The following is a 14,174-nucleotide window of genomic DNA, read 5'->3' as shown; positions in this document are numbered from 1 at the left end:
GTTTTTTTAACTTTTCCAGCCTACCTGACAGTCAGCATTGAGCCGCTGCCACCCGTGGTGGTGGGAGATGCCGTCACCCTGAAATGCAACTTCAAGACAGATGGGAAGATGCGGGAGATCGTCTGGTACCGGGTAAGTGGCACCGGTGCCTCTTCCCTGTCCTTGGGGATGGGGACATGAAGCCACCTGGCTGGTTTGCTCCTGTACAACAGAAGGTCAAAGCTGGATGGCGGAGAGAAAGGCAGACGGTGCTCTTGCTGATGGGCATATCGATTTGGTGAAGCAGGCAGGCGGGCTGGCCTTTGAAAACTGGGGTGGGGGAAGAGATGTAAAATGGCTTTGCAATCATCCTGAGGGCTCCGTGAGGCTTTCTCCAGGTGTTTTGTTATGTTTTCCAGCTGGATTTGGGGTTGGCAGGCTTGGTTTGGTGCTGGGGGCTTTGCACGAGGGTTCGGGAGCTGGGGGCTCAGGTCAGCACTGCTGTGCAAAGAGGATTTGCCTGCTGGCTATGAAATGATGCAAAAAAGAGGGTGGTTTTCATGCTACATGGGAACTTATGTAAAATTGAGGGTGTTCAGGGCCTGGGGAGTAGTGCTGGGCTCTTCACATTGGGGTCTTCAAGCCTCTGCCCAAAATCTTTCCCCTTCCCGCTCCTGTCCCCAAAATACTCATGGATGTGGGATGCTGATCTGGAGCAAAGCAAGACTTACAGCATCTAGTTTTATTTGGGGAGAGGGGATTTGGAGCCTGTAGCTTTCCCCCCTACCAACATCCTTCCCATCTGCACCGAGCCTGGATCCAGCCTCAGATATAACAGTCCAGAGCAGTATTTCTGGCTTTCTCTGGGGAATTTCAGGATAAGCTGCCAAACACAAAGAAAACCCCCATAGTGGTTTGAGCAGAGAAACTTAGAAGTTTTCCAGGATGGGGAAAAAACTCAGCTCTTTGCTTGCGCGTTTGCTCACGGAAGAGGCAAAGAAAGAGGTAATTGGGCCAGTGGCCTCGGATGAAGTGGCCGCCCTTTGCTGTAAGATATTTTTTCTTGGCTTTACTGTCCTGTTTCTGCTCCCAGAACAAGGAGCACCTCTGCCTTAAAGCTCTTCTTTGCATCCAGGCAGATTTATAAATAGGAAAAGGTGCTCTCTGGACTGATATACATTCAGTTGCTGGAGTGTGGTGCATGCACAGGAGTATTTCCATTGAGTCCTGGCTGTTGTTTGCTATAAATATGTGTATTTAGGTGTGTAGGGGATGCAAGCAGAGAAATATCAAAGTATAAACCAAAAACTGTCTCGAACCTAAATTGTAGCTTGCAATTGGCTTCGTCTCCCCCTTATTTTGGGGAGGAGGCTTTTTGCACAGTGCTCCTTCCGCTGGCGCTGCCACCTCCACCAGGTTTTTCCCTCCGTTTTCCACTCGGTAATATTGGATTAACCCACTTTCTCGCGAGCTGGGGCTGGATTTGCATAATCCCCCCTGCGCAGAGGGATGCTGGAACCCTCGGCGAGAGGGTGACGCGCCAGGGTGGCCGAGCAAATTACGCTCCAAGAAACCACGGAGACAGTGGGAGGGGAAAAAATAACCCAGCTTTAATATTTATCACAGGAAATATCCCCTTATTCTGGGTTTTTTACCCCCCTTCCCTTTTTCACTTTTCCCAGGAAGCTTCCCACAATCGGAAAGTTGGGTTTTTCATAGAGCATCTCAGGATTTCCCAAATTCCCTTCTGTTTTTAGGGGGTTTTCCCCATTTTCCCCCCCATCTTGTCTCGCTCACGGACTTTTGCAGCTGCCCCAACCCCCAGTCGCAGGTCGCCTGTGCAGGAGGTGACGGATGGTCTCAGGCAAGCAGGGGTGGAGATGCTGGGGCTGCGAAGTTAATACCATTTGTAAATCATCCTAACAGCATCTTTGTGCATGGCACCGGAGCAGCAGAGCGGGGTGGTGTGGGGACTTGCTGGGGCTCCCGTTTCCCTTGCTTTATTTTACAGGGAGCAGAGCAAGCTTGTTGAGTTTAAGGATGCAGATCTGCTCCAGGGGGCACACACTGGGTTGTGGGGTGGGGGGGCTGGGGGAGAATGCAAAAGAGAGGGTGTGCGGCAGCAAACTCAATGGCAGCAGTTTGGCGTAGAGCGTGGAGTGGGTGCATAACCCATGGGGTACACGCATGACTCATTGGGAGCGTGCATAACCCATCAGGGTGCAGGGTGGGTGCATAACCCATGGAGTGTGTGTGTAACTTATCGGGAGCGTGCATAACCCATCAGGGTGTGTGCATAACCTGTCAGGAGCGTGCATAACCCATCGGGGTGCATGCATGACTCATGGCGTGCATACCTAACCTGTCAGGAGCGTGCAAAACCATGGAGTAGGTGCTTAACCCACTGGGGAGCATGCATAACCCATGGGCTGCGTACATAACCTGTCAGGATGTGTGCACAACCCATCAGGAGTGTGCATAACCCATCAGGAGTGTGCATAACCCGTGGAGTGGGTGCATAACTCATCAGGAGCGTGCATAACCCGTCAGGAGCACGCATAACCCATGGAGTGTGTGCATAACCCATTGAGGTGCGTGCATAACTTGTCAGGAGTGTGCATAACCCATCAGGGTGCATGCATAACCCATCGAAGTATGTGCATAACCTGTCAGGAGCATACATAACCTGTCGGGAGCATGCATAACCCATCAGGGTGCGTGCATAACCCATGGGATGCATGCATAACTCATCAGGAGTGTACATAACCCGTCAGGGTGCGTGCATAACCCATCAGGGTGCGTGCATAACTCATCAGGAGTGTGCATAACGCATCAGGGTGAGTGCATAACCCACGGGATGCATGCATAACTCATCAGGAGTGTGCATAACCCATCAGGGCGCATGCATAACTTGTCGGGTGCGTGCATAACCCATCGGGGTATGGGATGCACGTGTAACCTATTGCTGTGCATGCATAACTTGTTGAAAGCATGTATAACCCATCAGGGTGGGTGCATAACCTGTCGGGTGCCTGCATAACCCACGGGGTGGGTACATAACCTGTCGGGGGGTGTGCACACCGAGGCTGAAGGCTGCGAGGCGTAAAGGGGCTTCTTACCACGGGTAGGGCAGGTAAACCCCCCCCAAGAAGCACCATGCTGCAAGCCGGCACCCCACCCAGACCCTCTCTCCAGCAATTCCCGTGGGACACCCATGGCCAAGGGACGGCGAGCAGGGGTGGCAGCAAGGGACAATGTTTTCTCGGGTCAGGAAACCTCTCGGCATGAGCCGCCACTCCAGGTCACTTGAAATGCAGAAGACTCGAGGAGACCTGGGATGAACAAAGGGGCTTTTTCAGCACGTAAACAGGAACATGCACCATCTGCAGAGGTGTTAATTAATATCCGACCGCCCCCCTCCACGGTAAATTCATCTCCAGAAGGTGTGATTTGCCTGAGAACATGTGCAAACATGGGCCCAAACCCCTTGTACGTTAGGCAAGTGCCCAAAAATCCTTGCAGGAGACGAGGGTGGTGGCATCCTTGCAAACGAGCTTGTAATGAGTCCGGGAAGACACGGAGCTGTCAAGCTGTTAGCTGGCTCCCATCGCAGGCGTCTCGGGGGTCGTGCTCGAGACCTGATTAGTATGGTCACTGCCACACCGCAGCAAGGGCTGGGGAGGGAGAAAATTACTTTTTGCAGCAGTGCAGAGCTCTAAAAAAAATAATACAGAAGCGGGAGAGGCAGGGAAAATCCTCTGAGTCTCTGTTCTGGCTCTGTACAGACATCTGGCAGTGGCGGGGGACGCAGGCAGCCGGCAGCAGCCAGCCTGTACACACAGCCGGGGGCTCGGATGAGATGATGGTAATTGCAAAAAAGTGTTTTGCAGATTTTTGGTGGCAGGCGAGGGCCAGGCATGATTCCCCGGCGGAGAGCAGCGCTCCCACGCTTGCCGTCCCTCTGCCCGGCAGAGACCAGGGGCTTGGCCTGGGGATGTATGGCAGTGAGAGCTAGGGATGGAGGGGAGCCCTCGGGTCCAGGGGGGAGTGGCTCTGCCTCGATTAATTAGAGTTTGGCACTCAGTCTAATTAGCAAGAAGGAGAATAACTCGGAGCCGGGGCTGGCATTGCTGTCTACAGCGCCCTTGCACGGGCATTGCTGTCCATAGCACCCGTGGTGCACAGGCATTGCTCTCCATAGCACCCATGATACGCAGGCATTGCTCTCCGTAGCACCCGTGGTGCACGGGCATTGCTCACTGTAGCACCCATAGTGCACAGGCATTGCTCTCTGTAGCACCGATCATACGCAGGCACTGCTCCCCATAACACCCATGGTGCATGGGTATTGCTTTCTGTAGCACCCATGGTGTACAGGCACAGCTCATTGTAGCACCCATCATACACGGGCATTTCTTTCCATAGCACCTATGGTGCACAGGTATTGCTTATTGTAGCACCCACGCTGCACGGGCATTGCTCTCCGTAGCACCCATGCATGAGCACTTCTCTCCATAGCACCCATCAACGTGGCCTTTGCAGGCAAGGGGATGTACACCATGACCCTGCAGACCCCCTCATCCCATTTGCAAGCCGTTCTCCCCATCCTTCGTGCAACAACTCTTGTTTCTAACATCCCCAGCTCGGTGCATGGGGATTGCAAAGCATTTTGCTCCATCGAGGGGCTCATCAGGCCGGTCCCTGCCCAGCAAAGACCCCGGGCCTCCAAAACCTGTGGCCATGGCAAGTAGGGACCGATGCATTACAGATGTTGGCGCCGCTCGGAGCTGCCTGATCGATGGTGACAAAGCACAGTCCCCGCGGGGGCTTCCTCTGCCACTGCCCATTAGGAGAAATGAGACGTTACAGCTCCGGCCGGCGTCTCCCGCAGTGGCTCCGAGCGGGAAATGTTGCTGGTGACAGTGATAAAGTCATTGCTCGCAGCAGCATCGGCTCCAGGGGAGGGGGAAGACGGGGTGGAGGAGCCAAGCGAAGGGCACCCGATGTGCTGAGGCTGTTGCGAGCCCTTCCTACACCGTATGATGCTGCTAGGAAAGCCCAGAGCCTTGGCAAATTTGGGGATGCTGGTTCGGGGATGCTCGGGAGGAGCAGGGCTGGAGGCACCGGGATGCTACTTTTTACCTCTCGCTCATGGAAAGCATCTCCCAGAAATTTGCAGCCCCCTCCAAATTTTCAAGCCAACTCAATTCACAGCAGGTTGTGCCTGTGATTTATAAACCTGCTCCCCTTTAGGGAAAAATCTTGAGGTTTACGGCTGCAGAGAAATTCTCTAAAATCTGAGCAAAGCCGCTGATGGAGAGATCTTGGGCCAGTAACTGCGAGAGGTCTGACTCGTGCCATTCATCTACACGCTGGCTGGGTTGTCTCGGCGCTTCAGAGATGATAATTTAAATGTCAGTATAGGGAACTCTTTTAATTCCTCATGCTCAGGCGGGGAGAGAAGGTCACAAGGATCAGCACAGTTTATTGAACTCTCTATTACTGCTGGGCAAGGGCATCGCTCCGGCTCCGGGGAGGCAGCGGGGAGCCCGGGCTGTGCCTCCCAAAATTGCGTGACCCTTTTGTGATACCGGTTTGATTGTGCATGTGGTTTAGTGATGCTGGAGAGGGGAGTACCAGCATGGGTGCTGCCGTTTGAGGGGATGGAGACGGGTCGTGGTGCTCATTGTGGGATCAAACCATCCAGGTTTGGACAAATAAATCAACTACTCTGTCTTTTGGGAAGCCAAATTTGCTGGTGGTGATGTTTTGGGTGGCTCTGAGCAAGGCAGGACTGAGCAGTCCAGCAAGCTCAGATGGGAGGAGGGATTTCAGCCAGCTGAGCTAAATGCAGATGCTCGAGCGAGCTGGGGAGAGAGGCAGAAAAAAAGTTTAAAAAGGGGGTTTCCAACATGATGCCTTTCTCCCAGCGGCTGCAACGCAGCCTTGGACGCAGTCTGGGGATGCTGCAAACCCCAGTGCTAGCCCCCCAAAGCACGCTAAGCATTGCAGTCACCCCTCGCAGCCCCTTTAGGGTATTTTCCCTCTTGCTGTAGCAAGTGCTTGTTGCGTTTCCTTGGAGGAAATGGTGTAAATTCAGCCCCAGGATGAGGGTGCTTGAAGGAGTCTGAACCATGATGCCCCATGTCCCAAGGTGCTACGGAGACCTCCTGTCCCTTTACAACCCACTTTGTCCTCCAAAAGCCCTCCCCTCCCCTTGGTCCCCCATCCATCACTCCCCGATGCTTATCTAACTCGCCAAGCATCCCGGCGAGAGGCTCCAGCAATATTAATGGTGCCAGCGTATTTTGGGGACAGCGAACCGCGGGGTCGCCGGCGAGGTGAGAGCGACGGGGGGAGAAGCAGGAGGGCGGCTGCCTCTGCGACAGCGGGAAGGAGCAGGAGGTTAATGTCTCCCCACGCAGTGGCAATCACCGGGTTTTTGTCAGGAATAAGATTTTTACTGGGGTTTATAAATAATGCAGCAGGCAGCCTCGGGTGGCCTGAACTTGGCTCTGGTGCCTTAAACATGCCTTTTCCTCTCCTCCCACACCCTTTTTCCTCCCACTCCTTGGTGTGGGCACATAATTTGGGGCAATCACTGTTGGATGCTGCCAAATTATCATCCTTTTTTTCCCATACAAGAAACGTTGGGCTTGGCCGCTCCCGCACCCCTGTGGGTTCACCAGCAACTTTAGATGTAGCTCCTCTCCAAAAAAATTGACCCCAGGGCACAGATAAAAGGCTGAAAGTAGGTCTAATCCCTGGAGAGAGACTATTTTCTATGCGCCTTTTCATAGGAGCTTATTAACTGCCTGTAATCCCCTGAGGATGCGACCGGGTTGCGGCATCTTCCCTTGCCGTGCATCCTCAGGGGAATGTGACGGGTCCGGGGGTGGGGGGGCGAGCGGCAGCGCGCGAGATGCTTAGAGCTGCGATTTTCCCGTTCCCATCCTCAGATCTAATTTGGTGCTTTCCTGCTTCGCCCGCATCTGTCCAGATGTGCTGGGGAACTCCTGTGGTTGCATCCATGGGTATCACCTCCACCGCTCCCCATCCCTTTCCCCTGAGCATCCCTCCTTGCAGCAACCGCTCTGTTGCATCCCCCAAAATAATCCCAAGAAAACCCTTGGACATGATACATGAAGAGCTTCTCGTTCCGGGAGCAGCTGCAAGGTTTCTTCCCAAACCCACCCCAGGGCGTAAATAAAAGTCGGGAAAAGTCGAACGCGTCCTTGAAAACTTCCCCTCATTCCCAAGGCCGGAGATTTACAACTCCAATAATTCTTCTTGCAGTTCTTTATCCCGCGTCCGTGCCAGCATGTATTTTCTTTGCAATAAAAGCCTCAGCCTCGGCGAATAAATTTGAAGAGGTGGTTTTAGTGACAGCTTTTTTTTTTCCTTTTCCCTTTCCTTTTTGTCATAAAAAAAAGGAGGAAAAGAGAAAATTTGGAGTGAAAGTTGAGTTTCGCCCAAGCGGGGAGAGAAGTGCTGGGTGAGAAGAGTGGGGTGTCCTGCCTAGAGATGCTGGTTTGGGGGGGGGGGTAAATCCCCTTCTCCTGTGCCTGGCCTTTTAAAAAAAAAAACTATTCTAACCCTTTGATGAATCGATCTGAGCTGTTCTAGCCCCAAAATGCCCATCACCCCTCTGCATTACTTTCCTCTGCCTTTTCCTCCTTAATTTTGTACTAAACTTTGCTCCTCACAAGAGAGGGAGATAAATCTGAAGGCACAGGGGGACACAGGGAAGAAACAAGTCCTCCCCAATCCTAAAAAGAGCCTTTTTCCACTTAGAAATTACAACCCCAGCGAGCGGCTGGACATAGGAGTTGGTGATACAAAAACTGGGCAGAAACACGCGGGTTTTTCTCTTAATCTCAGCAGGGTCATAATAAATAAATAATAGTTTTAAATCTTAATTAAAATATTGCAAATAAAAAGATTGCAAATTAAAAGATAGCAAATAGAAATATTAAAAATAAAAATACTTTTAAAATTAAAAAGCAGGTACAAAGCTGCTTGTGCATTTGCAAAAGTGACCATGGTCATCTCATATATGGGGTTTTTTTTTTGCAGGTCACCGATGGTGGCACCATCAAGCAGAAGATCTTCACCTTCGATGCCATGTTCTCCACCAATTTCTCACACATGGAAAATTATCGGAAGAGGGAGGATCTGGTCTACCAGTCCACCGTGCGGTAAGTCACCCCGATATCACCTCCTTTGGCATGCCAGCTGCTTTTTAATGCCTATTTTTAGGAATTTTTTCCCCATTTTGGGGCAGTTGAGGGTATTATGGCGACACTCGGCGTGTCCTCTTTGGCTGTCGGTGGGGATTCATTGCATTGCAGAGAAATTATTGTCCCTTAATGTGCCGACACCAAATATCTGAGGTCTGTCCCTAAGGTCCTGCTTGTCCCTAGGGAAAAGGTGACATCAGTGGAGATTTCTGGGGTGAAAATGGGCAAAGAAAAGCAAGGCATGGGAAAAAAAAAATTAAAAAAAAAATATATAAAAAAACCAGGCGGTGTGGAAGCTTGTCTTTGCTTTTCTTCCAAGTGCAAAATCACTTGCAGGAGTGTCAGCTTTATTACTAATTACACACTTGCTTTATTGCTGGTGTTATAAAAACAAAACTGGAGCCTGAAAAAAATGTCAGGGGGAGGCTTAATTCAAGGCAAAGAGGCTGGTGTGAAGTATTTATTTTTCAAGACTTTTTTTTCTTTGTTTCCTTTTCAAATTAGAATTTGCTAATAGGATTTCAAAGCTCGTTTTTCCCAGTGTGGGGTAATAAAAATTCTGTGTATGGTGAGGAAAATACAGTCGTTTCCTCGAGGTGATATGACGCTTTGCACCTGCAAATGTCCGGGTACAGGTTGGAAAGGGCTTGGCACCCCATCGTATGAGCATGTGTGCAAGGGTGAAATTCTTTCTAATTCTTTGGAATTTGAATTTTTGGGGGGTTTTTTGCTGTTTTTTTCTGCTACAGTCAGAGCTATTTTTTATTATAAGCAAGAGCAATTATGTTAGATGGCTGCATGGGATTAAATGTGAATATAGAGTGGAGAAGAAGCAGGAAAACAGGGCTGGAGGGATGATCAGGGGTTGCTCAAGGGTTGCTCAGAGGATGCTCAAGGGTTGCTCAGGAGGATGCACAGAGCTTGCTCCTCCAGGGAGGCTCTGGAGATGTTTGGGATGCTCAGAGATTGCGTGGTGGAATGCTCCGAGGATGCTCAGTAGGGTCAGCAGTTGCCTGGGATGCTCAGGAGTTCCTCAGGATGCTCAAGAGTTGCTCAGGAGGGTGCATAGGGCTTGCTCAGGGGAGGCTCAGGAGATGCTCAGAGGTTTCTCGAGGGGGTGCTCAGGGGATGTTCAGAAGATGCTCAGAGGATGCTCAGATGATGCTCAGGAAGGTCAGGAGATGCTGAGGATGCTCAAGGGGATGCTCAGGGGATGATCAGAGGTTGCTCAGAGGGATGCTCAGAGGATGCTCAGAGGATGCTCAGAAGGGTCAGGGGATGCTCAGAGGATGCTCAGAGGATGCTCAGGAGGGTCAGGGGATGCTCAGAGGATGCTCAGAGGATGCTCAGGAGGGTCAGGGGATGCTCAGAGGATGCTCAGGAGGTGATCAGAGGTTGCTCAGGGGGATGTTCAGGAGATGCTCAGGGGCTGCTCTGCTTCTCAAGTTTTGCTTCTCCACGTAGCACGGGCTCCGCTCAGCCGCTCACTCCGTTGTTGTACAAATTTCTGACACGACTAATTATTGTTTGGAGGACGTTTTGGCAACTTCACAAACGGATTACACATTCCCTAACTCAACAGCCTTGCTTTCCTGCCATAAACCCAGCGGTTTCACTCGGCACTGAATTTGGCTGTTGCTCACCTCTAGCAGGGAGCACCGGGAAAGTTGGGGAATTAAACCAGAATAAAACATCCCCCTGTGCACGGAGTGAGACATCCCGACCACAAGCATCCCTTGAGCAAGGGACAAGGACATTGCACCGTCCCGGCGAGGCAAAGCAGCTGCTTTTTTTGGCTCAAAACCCTCCGTTTTTCTCCCTATCACCACATATTGTAGAACTAATAGAATTTGCAAGCAGAAAATTTCACCGCCCTAGGACCAAGCACTTAAAAGCATCGGTAATCGTCGGCACGGCGCCGGCAAATCGTCCGTGGAGCCGGGGATGTTCGCGGTAAAAGTCTTTTCACGCAGCTGTTTTCAGAGGAAAACAGCAACATGCCTGGGGAGAAAGGAGGTATTTCTCGGAGGGTATGAAAAGAGCTTGTTTTCGGAATCGTTGGATTGATGCCTTTTTTTGGAGGGGGGTCCTGCCTTATTTGGGGCTCTGGTGAAGAAGAGGAGCAACATCGGGAAGGGTTTGGTGATGGGTCCGTCACTTCCCAGCCGTTTCCACTCAGATTTTCTCTCCCTTTCATTTTACCCTTCCGTATTTTCATCCTTTTTTTTTTTTTTTTTTTTTTAAATCTTTGTAATGGCACAGTCACGTCGGTGCCGTCCCACGGAGCGTTATCCCAGGCGGCACGGCTCTTATCTGCACGGCGCAGAGGGCTGCCGGGGCTGCCTCTTTTCATACCGGCTTTGAACGCCGCCTGCTCAGATGTGAAGAGCAAAGCCAGGAGATATCCAACCCTGGATTTTTTTCCCATCCTCTGATTAAAAACCCACCCTCGTCGAATAAGGCACTGCTTTATGAATATCTATGTAATTTTTTTCCTTATTTCCAGCATGCTTAGAGGACGCAAAGGACATGACGGGCAGCATTTTGGCTTTGCAGGGCTGGGGGTCCCCTCCTTCTGGTCCCTACTGCTCACAGAAACATCAAACTGACCCAGTTAGGACCATTTCACACCCAAATCCGCATGCAAACCCAAAGGGCTTTTCCTTCGCAGCGAGGGGCAGCCGCTGAGATGGAGAGGGTCCCCAGCTTGGCGGGGACCGAAACTGCTCCTGCGTGCTGCTAACAAAGGGTGTGGATGATTTCCCACTCTGTGCGTGGGTAGTTAGAGGCTGGAACAGATGGTGGAGGCTTAGTTGAAAGCGTTGTAGCCAATAAAAAGGAGCTGCCAAGTGACTGTTCGCTTCGACGGGGGCTTGTTTGTGCTGGCGGGGGGCTCACACAGCGAGGAGGAGGCGTGGGAAGGCAGCCAGGGGCTTTCCAAAAGGATCCGGCAAACCAGCGCAGGATTTCCCCCCCCCACACCCCAGCTGGGGAAGCCCTGCAAGGCGCACGCCTGGGTTTGTCCAGAAAAGTGGGGGGGTTTAAGGTGGGGGGGGGGGGGGGGGGGGTGTGGTGGCTTGCCGGGTGCTCCGTGCAGGAATTGCCCCCATCCTTATTGCCGTGGTGGGATGCTGCCGGCTGGTGAGGTGGGATGCTGCCAGCCGGCAAGATGGGATGCTGCCGGACGGTGAGGTGGGATGCTGCCGGCCAGCAAGGTGGGGTACTGCCAGCCGGCAAGGTGGGATGCTGCCAACTGTCGAGACGGGATGATGCTGCCGACCGGCAAGACAGGATGCTGCCGGCCGGTGAGGTGGGGGTGATGGTGTCGGCCGGCAAGGTGGGATGCTGCCGGACAACGAGGTGGGATGCTGCTGGCTGGCGATGTGGGATGCTGCCAGCCGGCAAGGTGGGATGCTGCTGGCCAGCGAGGTGGGATGCTGCCAACTGTCGAGGCAGGATGATGCTGCCAGCCGGTGAGGAGGGATGATGCTGCTGGCCAGCAAGACGCAAAGCTGCCGGCCGGTGGGGTGGGATGCTGCCGGTCACCAAAGTGGCTCCTTTGCAGCTGGCACGAGCATTTCCACCTCCAGTAGCACTGATCCTTTTGCACATCTCTTCCTCTCCTGGTTTTTTTATATCTATATAAAGAATCTAGATAATATATCAATTGAAGCATGCTCTGGGTTTGCTTCGAGTTTGGGCTTTTGATGCTTTTTATCCGCCACGCTTTGCTACAGCTGTTGCATTGCCCAAGCAGCCTGTAACGTCCGGTGCCGAGCCTTTAACATCGGTGTTTCACAGGCATTTAATGTCCATGCTTCGCGGGTTTTTGCTCTCGGCGGTGCCTTTACCTCCCGTACGCTTCTCCTTTCGATAATGCAATTACTTACCCTCCTGAGGAGCTGTCAGTGCCGGTAAACTCCAGCTGCTAAACCGCATTACACAGCTCTCTCCTGCAGCCTTTGCAGTTATTAATAGTTTATTGATCCCCGTCGCTGGCAAAAGCAACCCCATCCGATGCTGTGATATCCGAACGCCGACCGCTGCATCCCCTGGGAAAACAGGGTTGGGATGGAAGGGGAACAAGTAATGAGTCCTGTCTCTCCTCCCCAGCCTCCCCGAGGTTCGCATTTCGGACAACGGTCCCTACGAGTGTCACGTGGGGATTTACGACCGAGCCACGCGGGAGAAAGTGGTCCTGGCCTCTGGGAACATATTTCTTAACGTGATGGGTGAGTGTAGACCCCATCTGGGTGGGACTGGTGGGGAAAGGGCTGCGGGGTCTCAGGGTGGGGGGACAGCAGGGATTTGGCTCGTTTTCCCATTCCCGGGGATGGGAATGAGGATGGGGACAGGGGTGGAGAGGGAGATGAGTATGGGGATGGGGACAGGGATGGGGATGAGGATGGGGACAGGGGTGGAGATGGAGATGGGGTTGGGGATGAGGATGGGAATGAGAATGGAGATGGGGATGAGGATGGGGACAGGGACAGGGATGGGGATGGGGATGAGGACAGAGACAGGGATGGGGACGAGGATGGAGATGGGTGGGTGTCGAGGATGCCATGCTAATGCCTGGCTCTGCTCCCCGACAGCTCCTCCGACATCCATCTCGGTGCTCGCTGCTGACACGCCGGCACCCTTCAGCCGCTACCAGGCACAGAACTTCACCCTGGTGTGTGTGGTCTCCGGTGGCAAGCCCGCTCCGCTGGTGAGCCCCCGGGGCGTTTTATCTTTCATATATACATATGAAGCCAACATAAATATATATATATATAAAAAATATATAGCATATATGTGCTGCTTTTGGAAGCAAAATAAAGGAAATAGCTGCCTGCTACCCAAATCTTGCCCTGCAGCGTCTTTCTGTGGGGACCTTAGGAAAGAGCTCCTCCATCCAAAGCTACCCACGGGGATGGGATGCTGGGGATGTCTAGGGTGGTGGCTGTCCCCACTGGCCTCACTGTCCCTTTTGTCCCCATGCAGGTGTACTTCAAGCGGGACGGGGAGCCCATCGAGGCCACTCCGCTGCCGGAGCCGCCGGCCGGCACCGGGAGCTGGGCACCCCGTAACCTCCTTCACCGTGACCTGGATGACACCAAGGTGCCGAAATCACTGGCGGCCGAAGGGGAGGTGGGAGGTGGGCGACCCCTGGCCACGGCGGACCCCCCGCGGGGGCTGGCGGCCGAGCGGGGTCCTGTCACCGAAACCATCCCTGAAACGGTGGTGAGCCGGGAATTCCCACGATGGGTGCACGTGGCGGAGCCCATCTACTATTTCCGCCACACGCACGCGCCCGTCAGCGATGGGACGGTGGAGGCGCGGGCCACCCTCACCTGGACCCTGAACCCCCAAATCGACAATGAGGCGCTTTTCAGCTGCGAGGTGAAGCACCCGGCGCTCTCCATGCCCATGCAGTCCGAGGTGACGCTTGGTAAGCACAGCCACCGCGGCCGGGTTTGGGGGGGGGGGGGGGGGGGGAGCGGTTCTTGGCTTACTTTGCACTTTTTGCCTATGTCTTGCAGATTTTTTTTTCATTTTTTGGCAAGTATTTTTTGCTCTCTTTTTTTGGCAATTTTTTTTTTTGCATTTTTTTGCAATTTTTTTGCTTTCTTTGCAATTTTTTTGCTAGTTTTTACTCTTTTTTTGCACTTTTTTTTTTCCACTTCTTGCACTTTTTTGCTTTTCTTTTGGGGGGTTTTCAGGCACCCATGGGCTGAAGCAGGGTGCCACAGGGCCATCAGGCAAGAGAAGGGGTTTGCTGGGTGTTGGGGGGGGAGGAAGAGCATGGAGGGGCTGTGTGGGGCAGGAGGGGCTGCAGGAGCAGGAGGGCAAGGGCAGTTTGGGGTGGGTGAGCCGGGGCTGGGTGCTAGGAATAGGGGTGCTTGTGGGGAGGGTGCCATGGAGGTCTATGGGGTGCAGAACGCCTTGTGCATAGCGGAGGTAAGGAAGGAG

General features: G+C 52.9%; 1 protein-coding gene across 1 annotated transcript in view; it reads left to right on the top strand.

The window, feature by feature from the left end:
- IGSF21 (immunoglobin superfamily member 21) overlaps positions 1-14,174 on the top strand; it is a 40,150-nt gene that overhangs the window by 21,865 nt on the left and 4,111 nt on the right. Inside the window, exons 2-6 of the mRNA XM_030018799.1 lie at positions 20-132; positions 8,056-8,177; positions 12,333-12,451; positions 12,815-12,930; positions 13,206-13,653. Of these exons, the coding sequence (XP_029874659.1) occupies positions 20-132; positions 8,056-8,177; positions 12,333-12,451; positions 12,815-12,930; positions 13,206-13,653 (918 nt within the window). The remainder of the gene's footprint in view (positions 1-19; positions 133-8,055; positions 8,178-12,332; positions 12,452-12,814; positions 12,931-13,205; positions 13,654-14,174) is intronic.

This window comes from Aquila chrysaetos, chromosome 6 (genome assembly GCF_900496995.4).
Source record: "Aquila chrysaetos chrysaetos chromosome 6, bAquChr1.4, whole genome shotgun sequence".
NCBI classification, from domain to species: Eukaryota; Metazoa; Chordata; class Aves; order Accipitriformes; family Accipitridae; genus Aquila; species Aquila chrysaetos.
The sequence above is the reverse complement of the archived record's forward strand: the minus strand, read 5'-3'. Positions and strand labels throughout refer to the sequence as shown.